This window comes from Haliotis asinina, chromosome 5 (assembly GCF_037392515.1).
Source record: "Haliotis asinina isolate JCU_RB_2024 chromosome 5, JCU_Hal_asi_v2, whole genome shotgun sequence".
Taxonomy (NCBI): Eukaryota; Metazoa; Mollusca; class Gastropoda; order Lepetellida; family Haliotidae; genus Haliotis; species Haliotis asinina.
Genome location: NC_090284.1, coordinates 47,217,539 through 47,238,263, shown reverse-complemented (window position 1 = coordinate 47,238,263; position 20,725 = coordinate 47,217,539). Strand labels below are relative to the sequence as shown.

Here is a 20,725-nt window from a genome sequence, read left to right as displayed (position 1 = left end):
TGGAATGATGATGTGTTAAAAAATGAAAAACAAATTATGCATCTTATATTGTTTATTATGTTTGTATATTGTACAAATTTACATATAAACAACATAAATAGACGAATGGTTGATGGACTTTGTGCAGGTGAGGAAGATGATGATGATTATGATGATGATGATGATGATGATGATCTGTTGTACACCATACCACACCCATTCAATGAGACATAGCTACTACAAAGAGATCTCAGTGTGGTCAAAGGGCTGCCACTGGTGTAAAACTTTGTTATATTAGAATAATGATCACCTTAGCACTAAGATCACTTTGAGTAACAGCCTTAGTCCAAAAACACACAGTAACCTGTACAATTTGTCCACCACACAGCCTACTAAACTGAGACAAAAAAACACTGACTGGGAACATAAATGCACCAAATGTAATAACATATTCTTTGCAAATGAAAATGTTATACATGTTAACACAAAGATCTGAGTTGTATGAATATATAAATGTGCTCTGGGACGTGCTGTAGAAATCTAGGATCGCATGGTGTGTTATGACGTGGGTTTCATACAACGATCACAGACTCCGACTGTCGTAAATAACTGTTGGAATTATGGAAGCAATGGCAATTTCTCTGGAGAAAGATCCTCGTCAACTGTGATGCAGTGAGTGAGCAATATGTTGATGCTTCTGGTCACACATCGACAATGACTGCACCCCACCTTATATGTATGGGATCAAACTCAGATCTTCAGCATACCAAGCCAAAGAATAAGCTACTCCTCCACTCCACAAACTGCTACTTAAAAATGACAAGACCTTCTGATTCACCACACACTCTAGTATATTCCATTCCACATGATAAAGGTATGTGGTCCACTGATGTAGAAAAACTGACCAAAATAACAACCCTCTCCCCAATACTTTTCGTGTTCCCTCAACATGTCTTAGTATATTTCTTCAATCACCCTTCCAGAAAACATAAAAGCACTTCATATTTTTTTATATCCTATGTCCATTTTTCTTTGAATATTTTGATTCAAAATTTGAATACTTATTTAAGTTACTTCGACACAGCCAGAACAATATCTTAACTCAAACTCAGGCTGTTTTGAGCATTGAAATAAGGTGATGGTTGATGCCAGGATACTAGAACAATAAAAATTGTTAGCAGACATTGCCAAGTTGATGATGGATTTCACGCTAAAAAAGCCGACTCTGACACTCAGATGAAATGTGATGTTTTTACTTGTATGAAGAATCAAATTGAAATAGATTGAATTCACTGTCCAACAGTGAAAACTGGCTTGAATCGAGGTCTGGGTGAATCGTTGCAGCCCCAATTACAAACTTTATGAAATTCTGATCTTCTTTAATTTGTTGATGCTACACAACACTGGCATATAAGGTAAGGCTTTTTGGCAAGCAGTTTCATCAGACTCGGTCAGTATTGCTGGACTGTATTGCTGAGCAGGTATGTCCACCGGTACATGTCACTACACGCTGACAGAGGAGGTCCACCAGGTGATAATGCATGTTGTCAGAGATCAAATGATGAGCACTCCCTGCTAGGAAACATTCATTTGTCCAAGAGACCTGCCTCCTTCATTTTGATGGTGAAGAACTTTTCCACTGAGTTAGCACACTTGTAATATTCAGTGTCTGGTTCATTGTATGCTCTACAGTTTGTGAATATACGGGTCATGTCAGCAATAAACAGTTTCTTGTGACAATAGTATCTGTTCTTTAATCTGTCGGACATGGTTTTCAGATCTGTAATAGGAAGTGATGTCTGTGCAGTCATAATGTATATTCCTCGAAATACATACTGAACAGTAAAAGAAACACAACTTTTTTCTTTTTTTAAAAGATTTTAAACAGAAAACATAAATATGAACACTTACTTTAACTTAGTTTAAGCAGATTTCATTCTTTCAAAACTTGCGTTTCTTTTGTTGTATCTTAACAATCCAGCTCTTCAATTTACAAGTTATAGAAAAGTAAACGGATGGAAGTAAACGTCAGATGGACAATATGACATGGTGTATATTCAATAAATCATGTTTACAGTACAGGTACTTCATCAATTACAACTGTTAGAATAAGTTCAGCAATAAAAGGATATGTTTTTTCTTACCCATAGGAAATTTAATATGATCATAATAATCTGGAGCTTCAGACTTGTCCACCGGCCTCTGGAATGGCCAGGCTGAGCCATGGTTCTGCAAGCAGGAACAATGAATGCTGTCATAACTTCACACAAAGAACAATATTCTACAATCATCATAGCCACATCCTAGAATAGCGAGTGTGTTGGGTTTTGGCAGGGGACACTAGAAATAGGCATTATACATTGTAACCATGTGAAGAATCAAACCCAGGCCTTTGAAATGACAAGAGAAAGCTCATCCATGAGTAACACCAGTGACCTGTGCGTGTTTTCTTTGATTAACATATATCAACTCACTTGCACTATTTGATTTTAAAGACCTAGAGGGGAGGTTTTGTAAACAAAAAGAAATGTTCTGTTATTATCTTTGTCTTGGAAAAGTGTAACAATGGTTGGTCAAAATACAATGTGTATCCCTATGGCAGTCCCAATGGAACCATTATGACTAACATCTTGACACAGTCTTCATATTTCACAAGATGAAATTCTTTCTTTTTTTCAGGTGAATCAAACACTGATAAATTTCTACTTTAAACTTCTGGGATTTAAGATGGTACAGTTTACAGTAAGCACACACATGCAAGAGGTCACAGTGAATGTCCTCAGCTAGGAAATCATAAAACAAAAGTGTGAACTGAGTAAGGAGGTTGTTGAAGTGTCCCTTTTATTGTTCACCTTTTGACTCCACTGTAACTTGTTATAAAATGTATGGCATCATAAAACAGGGCAAGTCAGTCAATGTCTTATAACTGTATTCGGATACAATATAAGTTGTTCACTGGTCACGAGGGTACATAAGCCCATGGATCCCGAGGACCAGTGAACAACGTATTTATCTTACCGAACACCTGAATTTTAACTTTGAACTGTTTGAAGCACTCCTGTTGAGTGCGAGGCGAATCGCCATTTAGCAGACAACACATGCTAAACAGATTTAGAGTTATCTCCCTTCCATGAAGCACCAGAAGAGTTTGAAATTCCCAGCGGTGTACATTGAAAATAATACATCGCCTGTAAGTGGGGTACATTGAAAATAATAGAATAGCGCTTAGCCAATCAGAAAGCATGTGTGAGGTAAGATAATATGGTATGAATGTACTACACCACAATCGTATTGTACTGCTTCAACTTTGGAACAAAACTGGTGGAGTACTGACCTTGACTTGCTGCAAAACAGTCTTGAAAGCATTGTACAACTGGTCAGGGTCAAGGGCATTGTCTTTACTGAAAGATAATTATAACACATGTGCAATATTCCAGCAATGTCATGACAGGGGACTTTACACATTTTATCCATCTGGGGAAATGAACCTGGGTCTTTGGCGAGGCAGCAAACACTGTAACCGCTAGGTTACTCCATGAGCCCCTTATCACAAATGAAAAGCTGTGCAGCATCAAGAACGACACTAGTGACCTGTACACGGTTTTCTGAATTAACACATATCAAGAAAAGAGCAGTTCTCAAAAAAAAACTATTTAATTGACCAAAGCTACTGTGAAACACACCAAGGCGTTAAAGCCCTTCCTACCATTTCTCCTTCTCCTTCTCTGGGCTGAAGGTTGGCTTCCAGCCTGACTCATGGAGTCCAGGGATGCTCTCTATGGGGATCTGCCGCACTCCGTCCTTAAAACAGGACAGACCGGTGTAGATCTTCCTCAATTGCTCCTGCTTCTTCTCCACAATCTGCTTGATGATCTGGAGAAAAGAAACAACTATACAAAGCACAGAAGTCTTTCCAGAGGAAAACTATTTGTAGCCTTTACATATGTAGGACACTACTTGTAACAAGGGAAGAAAGACAATCTTTACCTACAGATTCATAGCACCAAAAATGGCTAACCTGTACCTAAAATTCCTGTCCTACCTGTAATTGATTTGCAGCATTCATACTTCATTGAGAAGACTCATACAAAATATACCATATGCATGCATGCATTTCTGACAATAACGGGCAATACATGCTATCATAAATGAGCAACACTGACTACGATAATGATTATACAGTTTTATCACACGCTAAAAATTTCTCCAGCCAATGTATTTACAGATGAACAAAGAACAACAGATGAGTCACGCACCTCTTTCTGTTTCCTGATAACCTGGGAGAACTCGGTGTACTTGATTCGGGGGTTGAGTTCACATCCCATTAGGGTGGCTCCCTCGTAATCCTTGATGTATCCCAAATATGCTGACTTTGGTAGTTTGATTTCTTTAGAGAAGCCCTGAAGTAAACAACAACAAGCAAGTTTAGGATTTCATTTAGTTTGTTGTTTAAACTCAGCACTAAGCAATATTCCAGCTCCTTGACTGTGACCAATGATCAATACATGCATGTAGTTGAGACACCTTTATGAGAGTGACGAGATTCGACCTTGACCTTTATCCATACAACCAGTTGCCATTTTTTCGATGCTCAACATTAGAGTACCAGTCAATGTTTTCATTGCTGCAATGTAATGGCCCGACATCAAGCAATTTAGAGGGGCATTATCAATTTACAATTGCCTGCTCATTTCTGATAACAGGGGACTATTTTAATAATAATTCTATCCATTTTGTCTATGATGATATGCAATCAACCAATTCACCGTCTGACAGCCAGATCCATTATCCTGTCTCTTAAGACACAGGTTACCTGTTCCAATAAAAAATCTCAACAAGTTCAAGTTCAGAAACCAATATTCACCAATGAATACTTTACATTTGTTTAGACAAAATGTAAGTGTGTTTGACACCAAGTTCTTTAAGTGAAATAGTGACATGATGGTAAGGAGTTTAATCACACTGTAGCCCCACCTGCTTCTTGAAGTATCCTATAGCATACTCATCAGCGAATGTGAGGAAGTGACAGATGTTGTGCTTGATGTGGTAGTCTTTCAGATGGTTCATCAGGTGTGTTCCATAACCCTGAAAACAATTCAAGTGTGACAAAAGTCTTATTCATAGGCTTATTCCAGAGGTGTGCAACCTCCCCCATTTGTCCTCAAAGTATATTATATGACTTGTGAAAACGGGTGAAAATGAAGTGTGCACCCTCCTTTCTCAAGTATTTACAACTGTAAGTGAAAGAGTTGGGTTCCATACCACAGTATTCAAGTCACCTCATGGACCAGCGGCTCAGTGTGGGAGGAAAACACAAAGTGATGAAGATCTTAAGACCATACCCTGACCAAACCTACTGGGTATAATACTGAGACAAATCTAGTGAGATTAGTTCTATGCCACCTTTAACAATATTCCAGCAATATCATGCCAGGAGAATGCCAGAAATGCTCTTCACACATTTTACCCATGTGGGGTACAAATCAAGAGCCATCATCATGAAGAATTGAGGAAATAAAACCATGATCTCGCATGCACTGATGCAGCAATTCATATTCCTGTTTTAAGGCAACACATCACCAATTCTATAGCAATATAAATAGTCCCTCCTCTGAAACTGATTTCTCCTTTTTACAGCTCATGTGTATGACAAGATAGCATGAATAATCAACATCTGTATAATCATCTTGTTGTCTTCTTTCACAAACTTACCACTCAGGTTTGCATGTTTAGAATCCATATGAAAACTTAACAGAGACTTTATTTACAGATGTATGTTATTTATACTACACATTTAAACTACCTTGACACAAGTGAGTTAAGCACATTGCACATGAGATGCATAACTGTGAGTAAAATGTTTGAAGATCACTGTTATCAGCAACATAACCAAATGGAAATTTGATTGACTGTGAACTGAACATATATTGCTCCTTGTTTGATCTCTCTACAGCATCAATCAAGTGACATTGTCATGTTTGCTCTGTTGACCTTGACCTTTTAGTATGACTACCTTGACCTACTCACCTTGACCTGTTCATTAGATGTCACAGCACAGAATACTATCTCTGTGAACCCCTGGGTAGGAAACATCCGGAAACAGATCCCACCTATGACTCTCTTGTCTTTTATCAAAGATAAACATTTGTGTTTTCTGAAAATCAAACAAAGATCACAGGAACTTACAAATCCTTGATTGGAAAAGGAATGTGCATCTGACATTTACAATGTGTGTCAAGTGTATAATATGTGTTATCTGTTATTGGTACAATACACATAATCTAGGCAAGAGTTAATCATGTTAATGACAACATAAACATCTTCATTGTATGTGACCACCACAGAAGATCACAATATCCACTTAGAATGCAAAATGGTGTGCCCAAAACAGTCATCAATCACTCACGGATCGAACACAAGTCTTGTGATGTACTCCTTGGGCATCCTAGGCAGCTGGTGTGAGAAGACGTTCTGTAGACCAATCAGCCACATGTAGATCTGTTTAGAGGGCTTCTGACTGAGAGAGTTGCCAATGACATGGAAGTTGATAACCCCCTTGTTCTCCTCCTGTCGTGCTGCCTCATCCCGGGCCGTGTGGGTAGGGAAAAGAGTCGGCTGGATCAGACAAATGACAGATGAATGTTTTGTAACAAAGAGCTTCATCAGAGTGTCAATACCTCAAGATCTTTACTTGTTTATTAATTTAATCTGTGGCACTGTGCCACAATCAGCATTCTGCTATGACTTCAGTTAATACTTGATTGTGATTGGTAAATCAAAGTCATTCAGAGGTATATAATCACATTATATACCTCTGATTTTCCAAAACAGTATGTACTGTTTTTAAATCTTAACAACACGGTTATGGTAGAATGGAGACAAATGTACTGTGATGGAAAATCAGACATATGTAACACAATTATAATAGCTCTAAATTTTTAATTTAAAACATCATGCTACATGTTCAGTTTCAAATCAGATTTAGAGCTATTATAATTTCGCTATATACCTCTGATTTTCCAACACTACCATGGAATCCTTTAGACAAGTGTTTCACATCATGAGTAACACTCCTGCCCATCAGGATAAAATGAATTGCATTCACCCAAATGTGCCTGACCCTTAGTTATCTTCTATGATCAGGAAACTGGGTACTCAGTATAACCCAGAATCACCACTTGGAAGACATGTCACATCAGACACTACAACCTGGATATCTCCTGGGTATATATTCTGATAAATCTCCACTAAACCCTGGATGCCCTGGATGATGAATTTATTATCTCCCTTGGCAGGCTTTTTACCCAATGAGGTGTCTATGCTGGGAAGTTGAGCGACCAATCACAACTCACTTCCGTTTTTTAAATTATCTAACTGATTAAACTTGGCAGAACAAAAGATGCAGAGGTACTCTGTAAGAGGTAGAAGGGGTTTGTGCATGTATTTTTTAAAAACATTTCGGACCAATCAAATTGTCTGAATTATTTCCCCAAAATCAGAGTCTCACTGCGAACAAACCTTCGCAGTTGCAACTGCTGTCTTTGTTGACACTGGCAAGCTCGAATGTAACATTGGCTTAACTGATTGGCTCCTGTGAGAATACGGAACCAGCAAAGGGAGGTAATAAGATTGTCGGGCCAAGCCGTAGATGCATCCAGGGTATAGTGGAGATTTATCGGACATTATAATGTCCATACAAGCTTGATTTTCACATGGGAACTGATAAAGCAAACACTCATATTCTGTAAAGAGAATTTATAAACTGGTAGCTGTAGTATAATGAAAAAGAGGAGGACAATATTGATTTCAAAACACAGCTGAAAATAACCAAAACCGAGGTAAATTCTTTAGTCAATCCTGACTTCGTAAGTTGCAATCTATGTGTAAGCCCTTTCTCTATTAATATCCCAATCTCAAATTCACATCCCTGCATTTGTTCATATCTTGAACTATATTGTGCTCAGCTTACAGTTCTAACTTTTCTGCTATCAGTACAATTTGATCCAAACATCTGACTTACATCAGGTCCAACCATTTGACCAGGATCTGTAATGGTGGCAAGTATTTCAGCAACCGTGTCTGATGAAACATCGCCTTCAATCTTCTTCCTCTTCAGTTCGTCTGCCAGCAGACTGTCCTCATGTTTTCTCTTCTCCCCTGTTTGACCTGCACAACATACAGGCACATCATCCATATTACCGTCACAATTCTCCAATTCTACTTATTGAGGTTAATCACTAAAGAAATGTCTATACTATGTACCCATGGTGACCATCCAATCTTCATTCAAATACCTCCTGTGAGTTAACAGGGACTATGATTTTATGCTATAGTCAGGAACATGACAGACAGACAGACAAATCACTGGCTGACTGCTTGAGTATCAATGTTGAGTTCTGAAATCAAATTCCAAGCTCCAACTATGCCCTACAATGTCCTTCAGTCAGTGAGTGATTTTAGTTTCATGCTGCACCCAGCCATATTCCAACTATATGGCAGCGGTCTGTAAATAATCAAGTCTGTAGCAGACAATCCAATGATCGACAGTATGAATATCTATCTACATTACTGGGAACCAATGATGTGTCAACCATGTCAGTGAGCATTGACCACCCAATCCCATTATCTGCCTTTTACAACAAGCATGGTAGACGAAAAATGAATTCTAACCTGGATCGTCACAGGTCTGACAATGAACACTACACTGGGGACAACTATTCTGTAGTATGAGCAGGTAGGATTACCTGGTTCTGTTTTGGAAGGCCTTCTTGGTGTGATGAGACCTGGTGTGATGTTGATGGATGTGAAGCCTTCAGGCCCAGGGCCAGCGGAGTTGGCGCCAGTTGTGAAACGGTTGTAACCGCTGACCCCTGGTGCTGAGGATGGTGTTGCTGAAATTTCATCTACACCAAATGTCACAGACATAAAGACTACATACAGCATGACAAGCAATCTGAATTTAAAGTGAATGAGTGAGTTTAGTTTTACGCTGCACTCAGCAACATTCCAGCTGTATGGCGGCAGTCTGTAAATAATTGAGTCTGGACCAGACAATCCAGTGATCAACAACATGAGCATCGATCTGCGCAAATGGGAACCGATGACATGTGTCAACCAAGTCAGTGAGTCTGACCACCCAATACTATTAGTCGCCTCTTACTACAAACATAGTCGCCTTTTATGGCAAGCATGGGTTGCTGAAGGCCTATTCTACTCCGGGACCTTCACGGGTAAATCTGAATTTAAAACTACATTTAATTCAAACTGTATAATCATGATAACATGAAACTACAAAGCAATACATGATTTCTTTCATCAAATGGGGGAGTAGGATTCATGCCTCTTTCACCACCTTTCCTGCGAGGTGGTGGAGGACACCAGAAATGGGCCTTACACAATGCAATCATTTGAAGAATTTAATCAGGGCATTTCACATGACAAGAGAATGTTTCTATCACTAAACACAGATCAAGTACTTCCATCTCATTAGAAATAAAATAGAGCCACATTCTGTTCATCTTCCAGTTTTTGCGTGCAAACATACACATACAAAGTTTCACTTTCCTCAATCCCCTAATTCTAACCATTACAAATGCACACAGTGGAAGAAACACCCACATCGATGAAGGGGTTAAGTAACAACAGCTAAATGTTATTTCAGTTTCATTACAATCTGAGATTTTAATTAGATAAGCATATATTTGAAACAAGTAAGAACTTGTTAAAAAACATAACATTTAGAAATCGTCAGATCTGTACAAATAATTCCTCATTCAATTCCCACAGAGCCTACTGGCCATATCTTCCTACGAACCTCTGTTCTAATACGGCCATACTTTGCGGTTCTCGTAAAAATCCCCTAGCGGCAAAAAATGGCAGCAGATTTATCTCCCTCTTTTTCTGTCCAATCAGAACACGTGTTACATCGACCTAGATTCAACTTGACAAATACAAGCAATGTGGAGAAACAAATATGACATGACATGAGTTCTGTCTAGAAGAAACATTTGAGTATCGAGGTTCTAGTTTTCATGATGCATCCGGAAATTACAGAGATCTTGTGAACGATCACTTTTGAAACAAGGTCGCTGATAGCACTTCTAAATCTGATTGCCTCCAATCATGAGTCTTAAACACTCGCACCATGAAAGGGTCGTATTAGAACAGAGGTTACGTAGGAAGATATGACAAGTAACCACTGTGGGAAGAGAATGATAATTCCTTTGACTCTGTTAATACTTAGGACGGAGACCTCACAAATTCTGATTATGTATCTTTCAACATAAGTACAAAGTGGTATCTTGTGCAAAAGTTTTCTTTGATGCTGAACAACATGAGGATCCTCTTACTTGGTAGCGGTGTTGGAGATATTGGGATGTTGGCTGGGTTCTGGGAGAAGTCTGGATCCCATATTGGGGAACTGGAGCCATACACTTCCTCCTCAAGCATAGACAGAAACCTGCAACAAGACAACACCATAATCTCAGAGTCTGGTGATGCCTTCATTTCATGCTTCAGCCAAAATTAACACTTGATGGTGACTGAAACAAAAATTGTCCTTTTGATTAGAGAAACTGGAAGTTCTCCCACACTGGGTTTTATATATACTTTCTGCACATCCAGAATAAGACTAAGAATTATAAATGACAAAACCATATTCTGTATTTTAACTGAAAAGGCTGGCTTACATTCAACAGATCTAACTTATTCTAGTACTACTACCCCAGTGAAGATCCAGGTTAAAATTGGTGCTGAGCAACCTATGCCGCTTGTTAGAAATAACCACTGTAACAGGATTTGGGGGTCAGGCAAACTGACCTGGACGACGCATTTCACCGTTTTCATGTCACATGAATCCGTGATCATGATGTTGATCACTGGATTGTCTAGTCCAGACACATTTTTTCACAGAATCTCATAACAGAAAATGACAACTCACCTGGGAAAATGGGTGAGGACAAGAGTCTTTTTGTCAGGGGGCATTTTGTCTTTTTCAGCTCGGAACTTGTCCAAGAGTTGTCTCCTCATGGTTTGGAAGACAGACCTCAGTAGAGTGCGGCCGAAGATCAGAGTAGTCTCATACCTTGGCAGACTGTCGCAGAATGCTGGTACATGGCAGTAGCATAGCCATCTACCAGTGAAAGTATCACATATATATAAAACATAAGCACATCAACAGTATAGCATAAACTTTGTGTAATAAGTCTGTTGCACAACAAGGTCTGAGTTCTAAACTGATTGTTCACACATGAGAATGAAAACATTTCATCACAAACACGGGTCCATCCAGACTGTAGTTGTAACCAGTTATAAGAATTCATCATATTCAGATGGTCAGTATTTACTGTAATTAAGTAAGTTTGATAAGAAAGACATGATAACAGAGTGGCTTCTAACATGACTGCAAGTTCTAGAACAACACTGTATAAAATATTTTGCATTAGACAGGAAATACCCAGGTATCCAAACTAAGGACCCTTGGCCCACTGTTTGGGAAAAACCCATGGTTTTCAAAATTTGATATATTCAATGTGCATATTTTCTTATTACTGTCATTTCACACAGTCTTGGACTCAGTCTCTGAGCATGTCCAGATTAATCTCTGACATATCACCAGCATTACTGTGTCAGCAGGTCACAAACCCACCTTGTGTAGTTGACCTTGTAGGCATTCATGTCCTCAGTTCCAGCATGCTGAGCCCGACTAGCTGGTGTCTCTAACTTCCAGTGATTCAGACAATGTAAAAACATTTTGGCCAGATCATACATTGTCTGCCATTCCTTCTGAGCAAGGTGGCCAAACTTGTACACCACAAAGTTAGTAACACCCTGCAATAGACACCAATAACACCTATAGATTAAATGTGTTGTATACAATAGTAGGAGACATTTCAATTATTCATGATGAGCAACTGATTATAACTATTTATCTTCTTTGATAAACATAATAATGATGAAACCACACAATGTAGGGTTAAATCACCAATCATAAGAAACATGTAAGACACAGGACCATTTTTTGTCTCCAATATTATCAGGATGACCAGCATATCATAATTACGTGATAAAGATCAGACTAGATGAGTGTGTGTTTAGTTTTACACCACTTTTAGCAATATTCCAGCAATATCAATGGGAGACACTAGAAATGGACGTCACATATTGTACCCATGTATGGCCGCCCTGGGTACTTTGGCACGTAACATTGTGTATGGTAGGAATTCTTATACATGAAATATGATCATATTTCTCAAGCATACCTTTGCGATGCTTGGTTTTTCAAATGGAGGATTTCCTAAGGGCCCCTCTATTGTGGGGTTGCTCATGTTCAGGATACATTTCCGCAGCAGCTGTAATAAAAACACCAATGTTAAATGTGATTTATTGATATCTATATGACTACACACTACACACAGCTGACTTTGAAGCTGGCTAAGAATGGGTAATGTGGGGAAGCTGTAATGCAGTCTTGCTTTGAAAGCACACAAACACAGTCAGTTCCCTGAGAAGACAATACCTTCAGGCTATAGTAACACCATTTCTATATAATAACATGTTGTTCATGGTAAGAAATGGGTTCTGCCTGCTTCAAACCTCAAGATAAATTATTCATAAACAAGAATACAGTCGTGCCCCGTTTATCCGAACCTCAGATATCTGGAAAACTCTCCTTCCAAACCAAAATTCCTTAAAATGAATTCATAACGTTGTAAAATTACTCACCTATCCGGAAATCCGGTTTCCGTAACCGTATGGTCATTTTTACATACAAAACACTAAATTATGTACATTTTTGTCTTGTATATCCGGATGGCTGAGGACCTATACGTTTACACACACGATTACCGTGGGTCTCGCGTGACATAACAAAGAAGTCGGCAGTCTTTGAAGCATGAGAAGATTAAACTACCTCTGAGAAGCAAGGTGACACAGAGTTAATTTTGAGGACATGGCCTTGTCTGAACTTCGCGATGCACTACGATCTTATGCACAAGTTGCAACTGTGACTGTTACTGCCGATGATCTTGTGAATGTCGACAGTGACGAACTGACCGGCGAAAGTCCTCGCTTTTCTACACAGCCAGTGCAAAAAGCTATGACTGATTTCTTCAAGCGAACATTACTGCAAGAGCAGGTATGAGACATTTTTGTATGCACTGATATTTGTTTATGTGTACTCAATAAAGATTATGTCTGATACCTACTATGTTCGTCTCTTTGTACGTTTCTTTGTACACATGGCTCATGATTCAGATATCCGAAAATCTGCTTATCCGGACAATTTCAATAAAAACATAAGTGTTCGGATAAACGGGGCACGACTGTAGTTAAGGTTTACTGTTTCATGTATTTACCTTAAAGAGATAGAAGTACACTTGTTTCGTTTCTGCATCTTCTTCTTTGTGTACACACATAAACAGATTTTCCACATCCACCACAATACGCAGCAGGCGATTCAGTTCCTCCTCCGCTGTGTTTTCGAGATGTGATACATGGGCACCTATAGTATAGGGTAGTCCAATGAAGACAAACATAACTTTACAAGGGAACATTCACATTATTGATGATACAACCAATCAGGGCAACTTCTATCTGGATACTTTTTATATTCAGTAACAGCATTTCAGAAAATTAAGCATAAATCTGTGTAGAGGACATACAAGTAAACTAAAGACCTCTTCATGTAGTTCTTGCATTGTACTTTGGTAACAGTCGACAATTTAATGTATCCACAAAGGTCGATTCATGCTTTAAATAAATACTTTCCCACCTCTTTTTATTGATATAAACCCCTCATATGTCGGGTTTTACAAAATCCTCTGGGTGTTCTATCCTTCAATTGCAAATTAAAATCCAGATGTCATATGACGTACCAAGGGCATGGTTACAGCTGCGACATGGGTCTGTGAGGCTGGCAAGTGGTTGTGATACATCCACTCGAGGTGGCGTTGGAGGTGGATTGGGATTCTTCCAACCATTGCATTTGCAGTTCTCTGACTGAAATGAACCATTAATATGCATTACATTTTCAAAATGTGTAAAATTTAGAAAACATAGTACTGATATTTTGACTTGTTAATATGTTCTGGGTTATTTTTATCTAAGGCCACTGTTCAGCAAATTGTGATGTCTAACCGTCACAAGTCAATGATTAAAATTGTGAAAAAAAATTTGAGAACTAGAGATACTTCGGGGTAACTTAAATTGCATAATTTCGTTATCTTGTGTCACTAAACATAACAATTTACTGACAAGGATGTAGCCAATAAATTAACACATTGAAAAATTATAAGAAATAACACGTGATCAAAGTCTGAGAACAATTCAGGTTCAGCATGTTTCGGTATAATCTGTTTGTTACTTCCTGTCCATGCTGACATTGTTTACAAACACTGTTCTGCCGCTAGATAGTGACCTACTTTGCACGATGAATAAACTGCTAATTTCTCAAGTTTTTTGTTGCGTGGGAAACTTTTGACCAGTAATTTCTTCTGAGCAATTCTTTGGAAGTTGTTTGGTCGGCTCATTTCTGCAGTTGTTCCCTGTACTGATGTCTGTTTATGATGAGAACCATCATCATCGAGCGTGCAGTCCTCCGAGGACGCCATTTTGGTGTGTTATCAAGGGGAGGACACTCTTCCAGGCATATCCTCTGTCCACAACTTGCACTAAAACTTTGATGAGCGTATCGGTACGAGTCGAAGTATGAAAATCGCGATATTCCAGTATTGTCTTGATTGCATTAACAAAGTTGCCTTCTGCATCGATAATACGAAAAACCAAGAAACAAAATCTATTCTTGTAAAATTCTAATCTAAACTGCATTTGTACACATGCTTATATGCTTGGTTTCTGACTCCTTCTATTTGCAGGGGCCCAAAAGAGCCCTACCTTTTTTCTGTAGATTGATCAGAAATATTGTCAGGTAATATGTCGTTACAAAGCTAAATGAGTAATTGATGAATCTGTGTATCTTGTTAAATTTTAACGATGTATAGCCATATCTGGATATCTCTGATCAGTACACTGCCATGTTTTCACAAGTGGCCATACAGAATAGTCGATCATGAGTGAGTCGGTTTGGTTTTGCGCCGCTTTTAGCAATATTTCAATAATATCACGGCGGGGGACACCAGAAATGGGCTTCACACATTGTACCCTTGTAGGGAATAGAACCAGGGCCTTTGGAGTGACGAGCGAACACTTTAACCACTAGGTTGCACCACCGGCCCAAATAGTTATGACGAATTCACATGTTGAATGTGAATTATATTTTTATCTAAGGACACGCCTTGTCAAATGTCAGACAGATTAACTCACCACTGGACACATCATTTATGTCATTCAGCTCGCTTGGTTACGTTCTTCGGTCGCCTCGAGGCCATTGCATCAAATGAGTGAATGAGTGAGTTACGTTATCCGTTGCACTTTAGCGATATTCCAGAAATATCACGGGGCATCATGGGAACCAAACTATGGGCTCCTCACAGTGTACACACGCGGGGAATCGAACACAGGTCTTCGTAGTCTAAGTAAACTTAGTCTCAGTATTATTCGTTACACTCCTCTACTGAGACTCAGGTTACATATATACTTGGGTCTCTATGTGAACACGTTGACTACTAGGCTATACCCTACCTCCTCCAATGCATACAGGACATTCATGCAGAAATCGAGCTAATGTGATTTATTGACAATAAAAGTAACCTTCAAGATCTGGGATAGACATTTTCATTTGTACTAATGTGGCAAGTGACGGGACCGGGTGGTCAGGGTCGTTTGCTTGGCTGATAGTCAGAAGTCCGCAGACTGATGCTCATGTTGTCAGCCATTGGATTGTCTGCAACAAACAGGACCGTAGCTTAACTTTTGTTTACGGAGTAGGGGGGTGTTACATCAATACCTTGATGCATAAAAAGATCAAAAGTAATCCGTAAAAAAGCTCATACACTCCAGTCCGTAATGTTGATCACTGGATTGTCTGGTCCAAACTCGATTATTTACAGACTGTCGTCATATAGTTGGAATATTGCTGTGCTGTGTTAAACAAACACAAAACTAGCGCTGCTCCTCTAATGTAACGACCACCTATAACACGTCTACGGGCTAGGTTTATGACACTGCATGGTTTGGATATGTTCCTGTAGTTGTAACGGATCAATCATATATTGATGAGCAATGAAATTCACGGTGGTACATCGCTCCAGGCGGGGAGAAGCGTTTACATGACAGAAAGCGGAAGTGGTAGTTGAATCTCAGGCGATGGAAATCACTGCAATGTTAGAAGAGTCAGAAGGAGTCATACCAGGCAACTAATTAATCTTCGGAGAATTCAAGTCTCTCAATGCTCTGGGTAACCTGCTAAGTCTTTCCTGGTGTGCTTCTGTCAGTGTCGCCGATAAACGAGTGAGTGAGTGAGTTGGGTTTAAAGCCACATTGAACTGAATATGTTACGGCGGTTCAGCTTTTGCAGGGGAAAGAACAATCAACGTTCACCCCTTGTGAAACTCACAGCTAGGTTTCTCCACAACCTCTTACTGGTAGCACCACCACCACCAACAACAACAACCACAATTATAGCAACAACAGTTCATGTATTATAGTAATATGTACATCTATACAGCTATATCCTACAATGTGTTGTCCTGTTTGTAACTTCTGATGTTTTGAGTGTACATCTTTATTTTGAATAAATCTTAAACAGATTTTTGAAAATTAAATCGCATGACTGATGTCGATTTTTGTTATTAACATGTTAAGTAAGTTTGTGTATAATATTCAAATGGTATATTTAAAGAAATATGTTAAAACAAATTGAAACAGTCCATGTATTTTCAAGGTAAATACCTGTCATGCTGAAATACAAACGGGTATTTGCCATTTTCGAAATGAATGGATTGACACCTCCTGATCAATATCAAAGTTCGTAATAAAATTCATTTGAATTTCTTTATGGAATGGAAATAAGGAGAGCAACTGCATTAGTTATTGTTGATAACGCATGGTCTCATCAATATGAGTGCTTCAGTTCTGAGATTATCACAACCTACATCTATCAGACATGATATATCGTCCCATCAGAACTAACCACTGAGAAAAAACGTCGTATCTCTCTCAACGTGAACCCCTGAGGTCAAGAAATCACGTGACCAAGAACATTATATCACATGACCGAACATGCTTTGGTGATGAAAATGGCGACTATACGCGGCGAAGTTCTGCTGTCAGAAGAGTTTGGACTTTATCCAAAGAAACGAAATGTGTACAAAGTCTCGCTCAGTCGGACGGGGATTTTCTACAGTCTTCAAACGGACAAAGAAGGTGCAAGTGAAATACAAGTCGTTCATTTGAGCGATGTAATCGGTTGTCGGTGCCAGAGATCGGTTGGATGTGCATCGGCTTTCATAACTATCTTCTCTTACCCGTTCAAACAGAAAGTTTTCAGTTCCAAATCTACGCGGAAGAGAGTACTTGTCATCTTCGAGGTGAAAACATTCCCCTCCTTTGATGACAATCTCAAAGTCGCAGAAAAATGGCGGAATGTCATCAACTGTTTGTCACGGAGCCTACCATTGAACGTCGAAGGTAAGCTCTCCAATGACAGTATATAGGTTTGTTGGCTATTTGTTCTACACTATGATTTAGAATCAACTTCAATGTAAGTAAAATTCCATATAAGGATAGCATAATACTATTACTAAACAACACACTGTCACCTTACATTCAAGATGCGGCCCTGTAGTATTTATGTCAAGTTGTATTGTATAGCAGAAGTCAAAATTATTGATCAATTTTAGTGGTCCAATAAAATAAAAAATATCTATTGTTATGCCATCACTTTTAGAGGCATGTAATACACATTTTAACTTCTCTGAGGGGCATTTAGAAGTTGGGGCAGTAAGGAAGGATGACTGTACATGTATATGGATGAACAACTTTTTCATTGCTATAAGAGCGATGTTTCATTGTAGATTATTATTATAGAAAAAAATAATGCCAATCATTGATTGTTTCGCAGTTCAACATGCTTGTAAAACAAATCCTAAAACGTAGTGTTCCATATTCGGATTTGAACATACAGATTCAAATTTTGCAGGTATTAATATAGTTTCATATTATTGGATGTAAAATGGATCTAATATCATGTCAGTTGCTGATTTGAGAGAAGATATGAAGAGCATTTGTCATCAATTGACGGAAAAAATCGAAGATTGGTCAGTGACATAACATCTAAGCAATCGATCACATTTTCTGATAATTGAACATAAACGACTTGGGAGCTACTGTTTTAGTGTTTGAAATACTTAAAGGTCACATGCAACCAAAAAATCAAACATAATTAAAACACATTTATCACTTATTCGTGACATATAATATACATTGCTGCTTTTAAAAAACAAATAAACACAATTATAAGCGTATAATCGCGGTTCAAAAGTGCAATATTTTGTACTTTAGCTTACTTCCCCCGAAACGAAGCCCTCGGGAGACCGAACCCAGTCATAGCGGGTGGATATGCATTCAAGTGTAACGACGGCTTCCGATTGGCTGTTTCATTTGCTGATATGCTGAGGGTTCATTGTGTGTACAGAAAGATGATCTGTTTGATGGGCATTTTAGTCACAAGAAAGTAAGATTCTTTATGGATAACAACTTCTTTTTGTGTACTTGATGCGTCGTTTCAGTATGGATTCATTTACTGTTGTCAAACAAAATCATATACACGAAAAGAAGCCGTTATCCATGAAGAATGTATATAGAGATGTTGGGTTTGGAAAATACATGTTCTCTGAATTTGCACTCGATCCAATAAAAAATCATGTCAGTAGAGATAGTAAACTACTGCGTGGCTGGAATCTGTCATTCGTCCAAGTACAAAGCAGGACTTGAAACTGACAAGAGTTTGCACCAGTTTCCGTCAGATCCAGTCATCCGAAAAAAATGAATGTAGTTTGTTTGAAACCCACAGACATAAAAACGTCATGTGTATCACACGTGCCTAATTACATAATGTGGCAGACACGGGACTCGGGTGCACGAGTCATAAATCAACTTATTTTCTTTAAGTCGTATAGTCTGATAGGTGTTAAGTTCAAATTGCACGTGGTCAATGACTGAAGCTGTGTATTGCATGTTGTCTTTAGCAGACAGGCAGACAGACATATAGGTGTGAATAAACCCGACATTGAGCTTTCTCTGTGACAGAGACTGCTTACCACAATTAGCAAGTTGTTTTACGTAACGAGTAGATTAATTACTTGTTTGTGTACACATCCAAGATTAGACTACTGCTCACGACCTCAGACGCTGGGCATGCATACTGTTTCATGCTCCGCGAACCTATTCACTGCGCATGCGTCATGGACGCAGCGCAGCACAGCTGTTGAAACCAGTTTTCCCCCCAGCGCTGGGGGGAATTTAGTGAAACGTTTGAACTCCGATTTCGCGGGCTTTTTTTTCATCGCGTTTTTTTCAACTTTATAGGTTGAATTGGCATTTTTTATGATTTGTTTCGGTAAGTGCATACAGAGAGGTACCAGAATCTGCAAACTTGTGTTTTACGTTGCATGTGACCTTTAATGAAATGTATCTTAGAAGTTGTCATGGCCTGAAAACATGTTTAATTGTTGGAAAATTCACTTCACTTGCTGAAAAGTCATGACTGAATATTTCTTGAAGACACTGGGAACCTTATGCTCTGAGCTTCATACTATAATAATGATCACCTTAAAGAAGTTAGTTACGTCATCTTACAATGGGTGTGAAATTCGCAAATGCAATTTGAGCAGTTCCTGAAAACAAATTAACAACAACAGAGTACTACAAGTTTTTTTCTTTATACTTATCTGCAATAACAACCTGAATAGGAAAATCTGAGAAATGATGCCAACCAATTATTTTCGATGATTGCTCCTTGGAAATGAACCAGTAATCGTAAAGTTGTGAGATTTCAACCAATTCCCCAAACTAGTTGCACTACATAGTGCAGTATATTGTCAATGTACATTTCCATGAGTTTATCAGAATTATACCCAGAGAATTATGCCCTGAGTCAATGCCGTCACTAGTTACACCTCTTCATCCAGTAGGCATTTGATTAAGAATGTAAAACATCATTATTACTCACCCATGGAAGATACTGCAGTGTACTATTTTTACGGCAATATTACAATACCAAGTGTAGTGAAATAAGTGAATGGTTTGGCATCCATCTCGCTTTTGCTCATTTGATACCAAATCATTCACTCGTTTAATAAAAATGGTATTGCATGGAAGGTCATGTAGTATCCTTTATATACAAAACAAGAAATCTTTCTGACTTAATACTTTCTGTTTGTCAATCACTGGATTGTCTGGTATAGACTCAATTAATTTCAGACTGCTGCTATATGGCTTCCATACTGCTAAGTACTTCATTAAAGAACAACAAACAAACATTTCTATTTGGATTGTAAGGAGTTAAAATATATTTCTATTTACCCCCAAATGCATTACAAACATTGCAGTCCATATTGCCGAAGATTTGCACCACAACATTCCACTATACCATAAATTCTACATGCACTTATTTATCCAGGACCCAATGTGTGTATAAGCATAATAAATTGTGTTTGCCTAGCATGTGTCTGCAAGTTGAAATATGGCTTGGGAGCCTGGTTTCAGGAATAATTAAACCATTAATGTGATGATGTTGTGCTGTTGTCTTGCTGTTGATTCTCATTCTAATTTATGAGCCATTCTGAAC

The 20,725-nt window shown here is 38.6% G+C and overlaps 2 protein-coding genes across 2 annotated transcripts in view; one reads left to right on the top strand and one right to left on the bottom strand.

Moving 5' to 3' along the window:
• Positions 1 to 37: 37 nt before the first annotated feature.
• Positions 38 to 14,614, bottom strand: LOC137284637 (histone acetyltransferase KAT2A-like). Its single transcript, XM_067816528.1, has 17 exons — positions 14,400 to 14,614; positions 13,854 to 13,977; positions 13,335 to 13,480; positions 12,240 to 12,329; positions 11,627 to 11,808; positions 10,919 to 11,110; positions 10,329 to 10,438; positions 8,724 to 8,882; positions 8,000 to 8,145; positions 6,386 to 6,594; positions 6,007 to 6,133; positions 4,954 to 5,064; positions 4,236 to 4,379; positions 3,686 to 3,852; positions 3,314 to 3,380; positions 2,124 to 2,208; positions 38 to 1,759 (listed from the first exon to the last, which is right to left on the bottom strand). Exons 1-17 carry the CDS (start codon positions 14,586 to 14,588, stop codon positions 1,566 to 1,568), a joined length of 2,442 nt encoding a protein of 813 aa, XP_067672629.1. The 5' UTR covers positions 14,589 to 14,614; the 3' UTR covers positions 38 to 1,565.
• Positions 14,615 to 17,147: 2,533 nt separating this feature from the next.
• LOC137284210 (sphingosine kinase 1-like) overlaps positions 17,148 to 20,725 on the top strand; it is a 30,923-nt gene continuing 27,345 nt past the window's right edge. The window contains exon 1 of the mRNA XM_067815939.1: positions 17,148 to 17,565. Coding sequence (XP_067672040.1) covers positions 17,148 to 17,565 — 418 coding nt within the window. The remainder of the gene's footprint in view (positions 17,566 to 20,725) is intronic.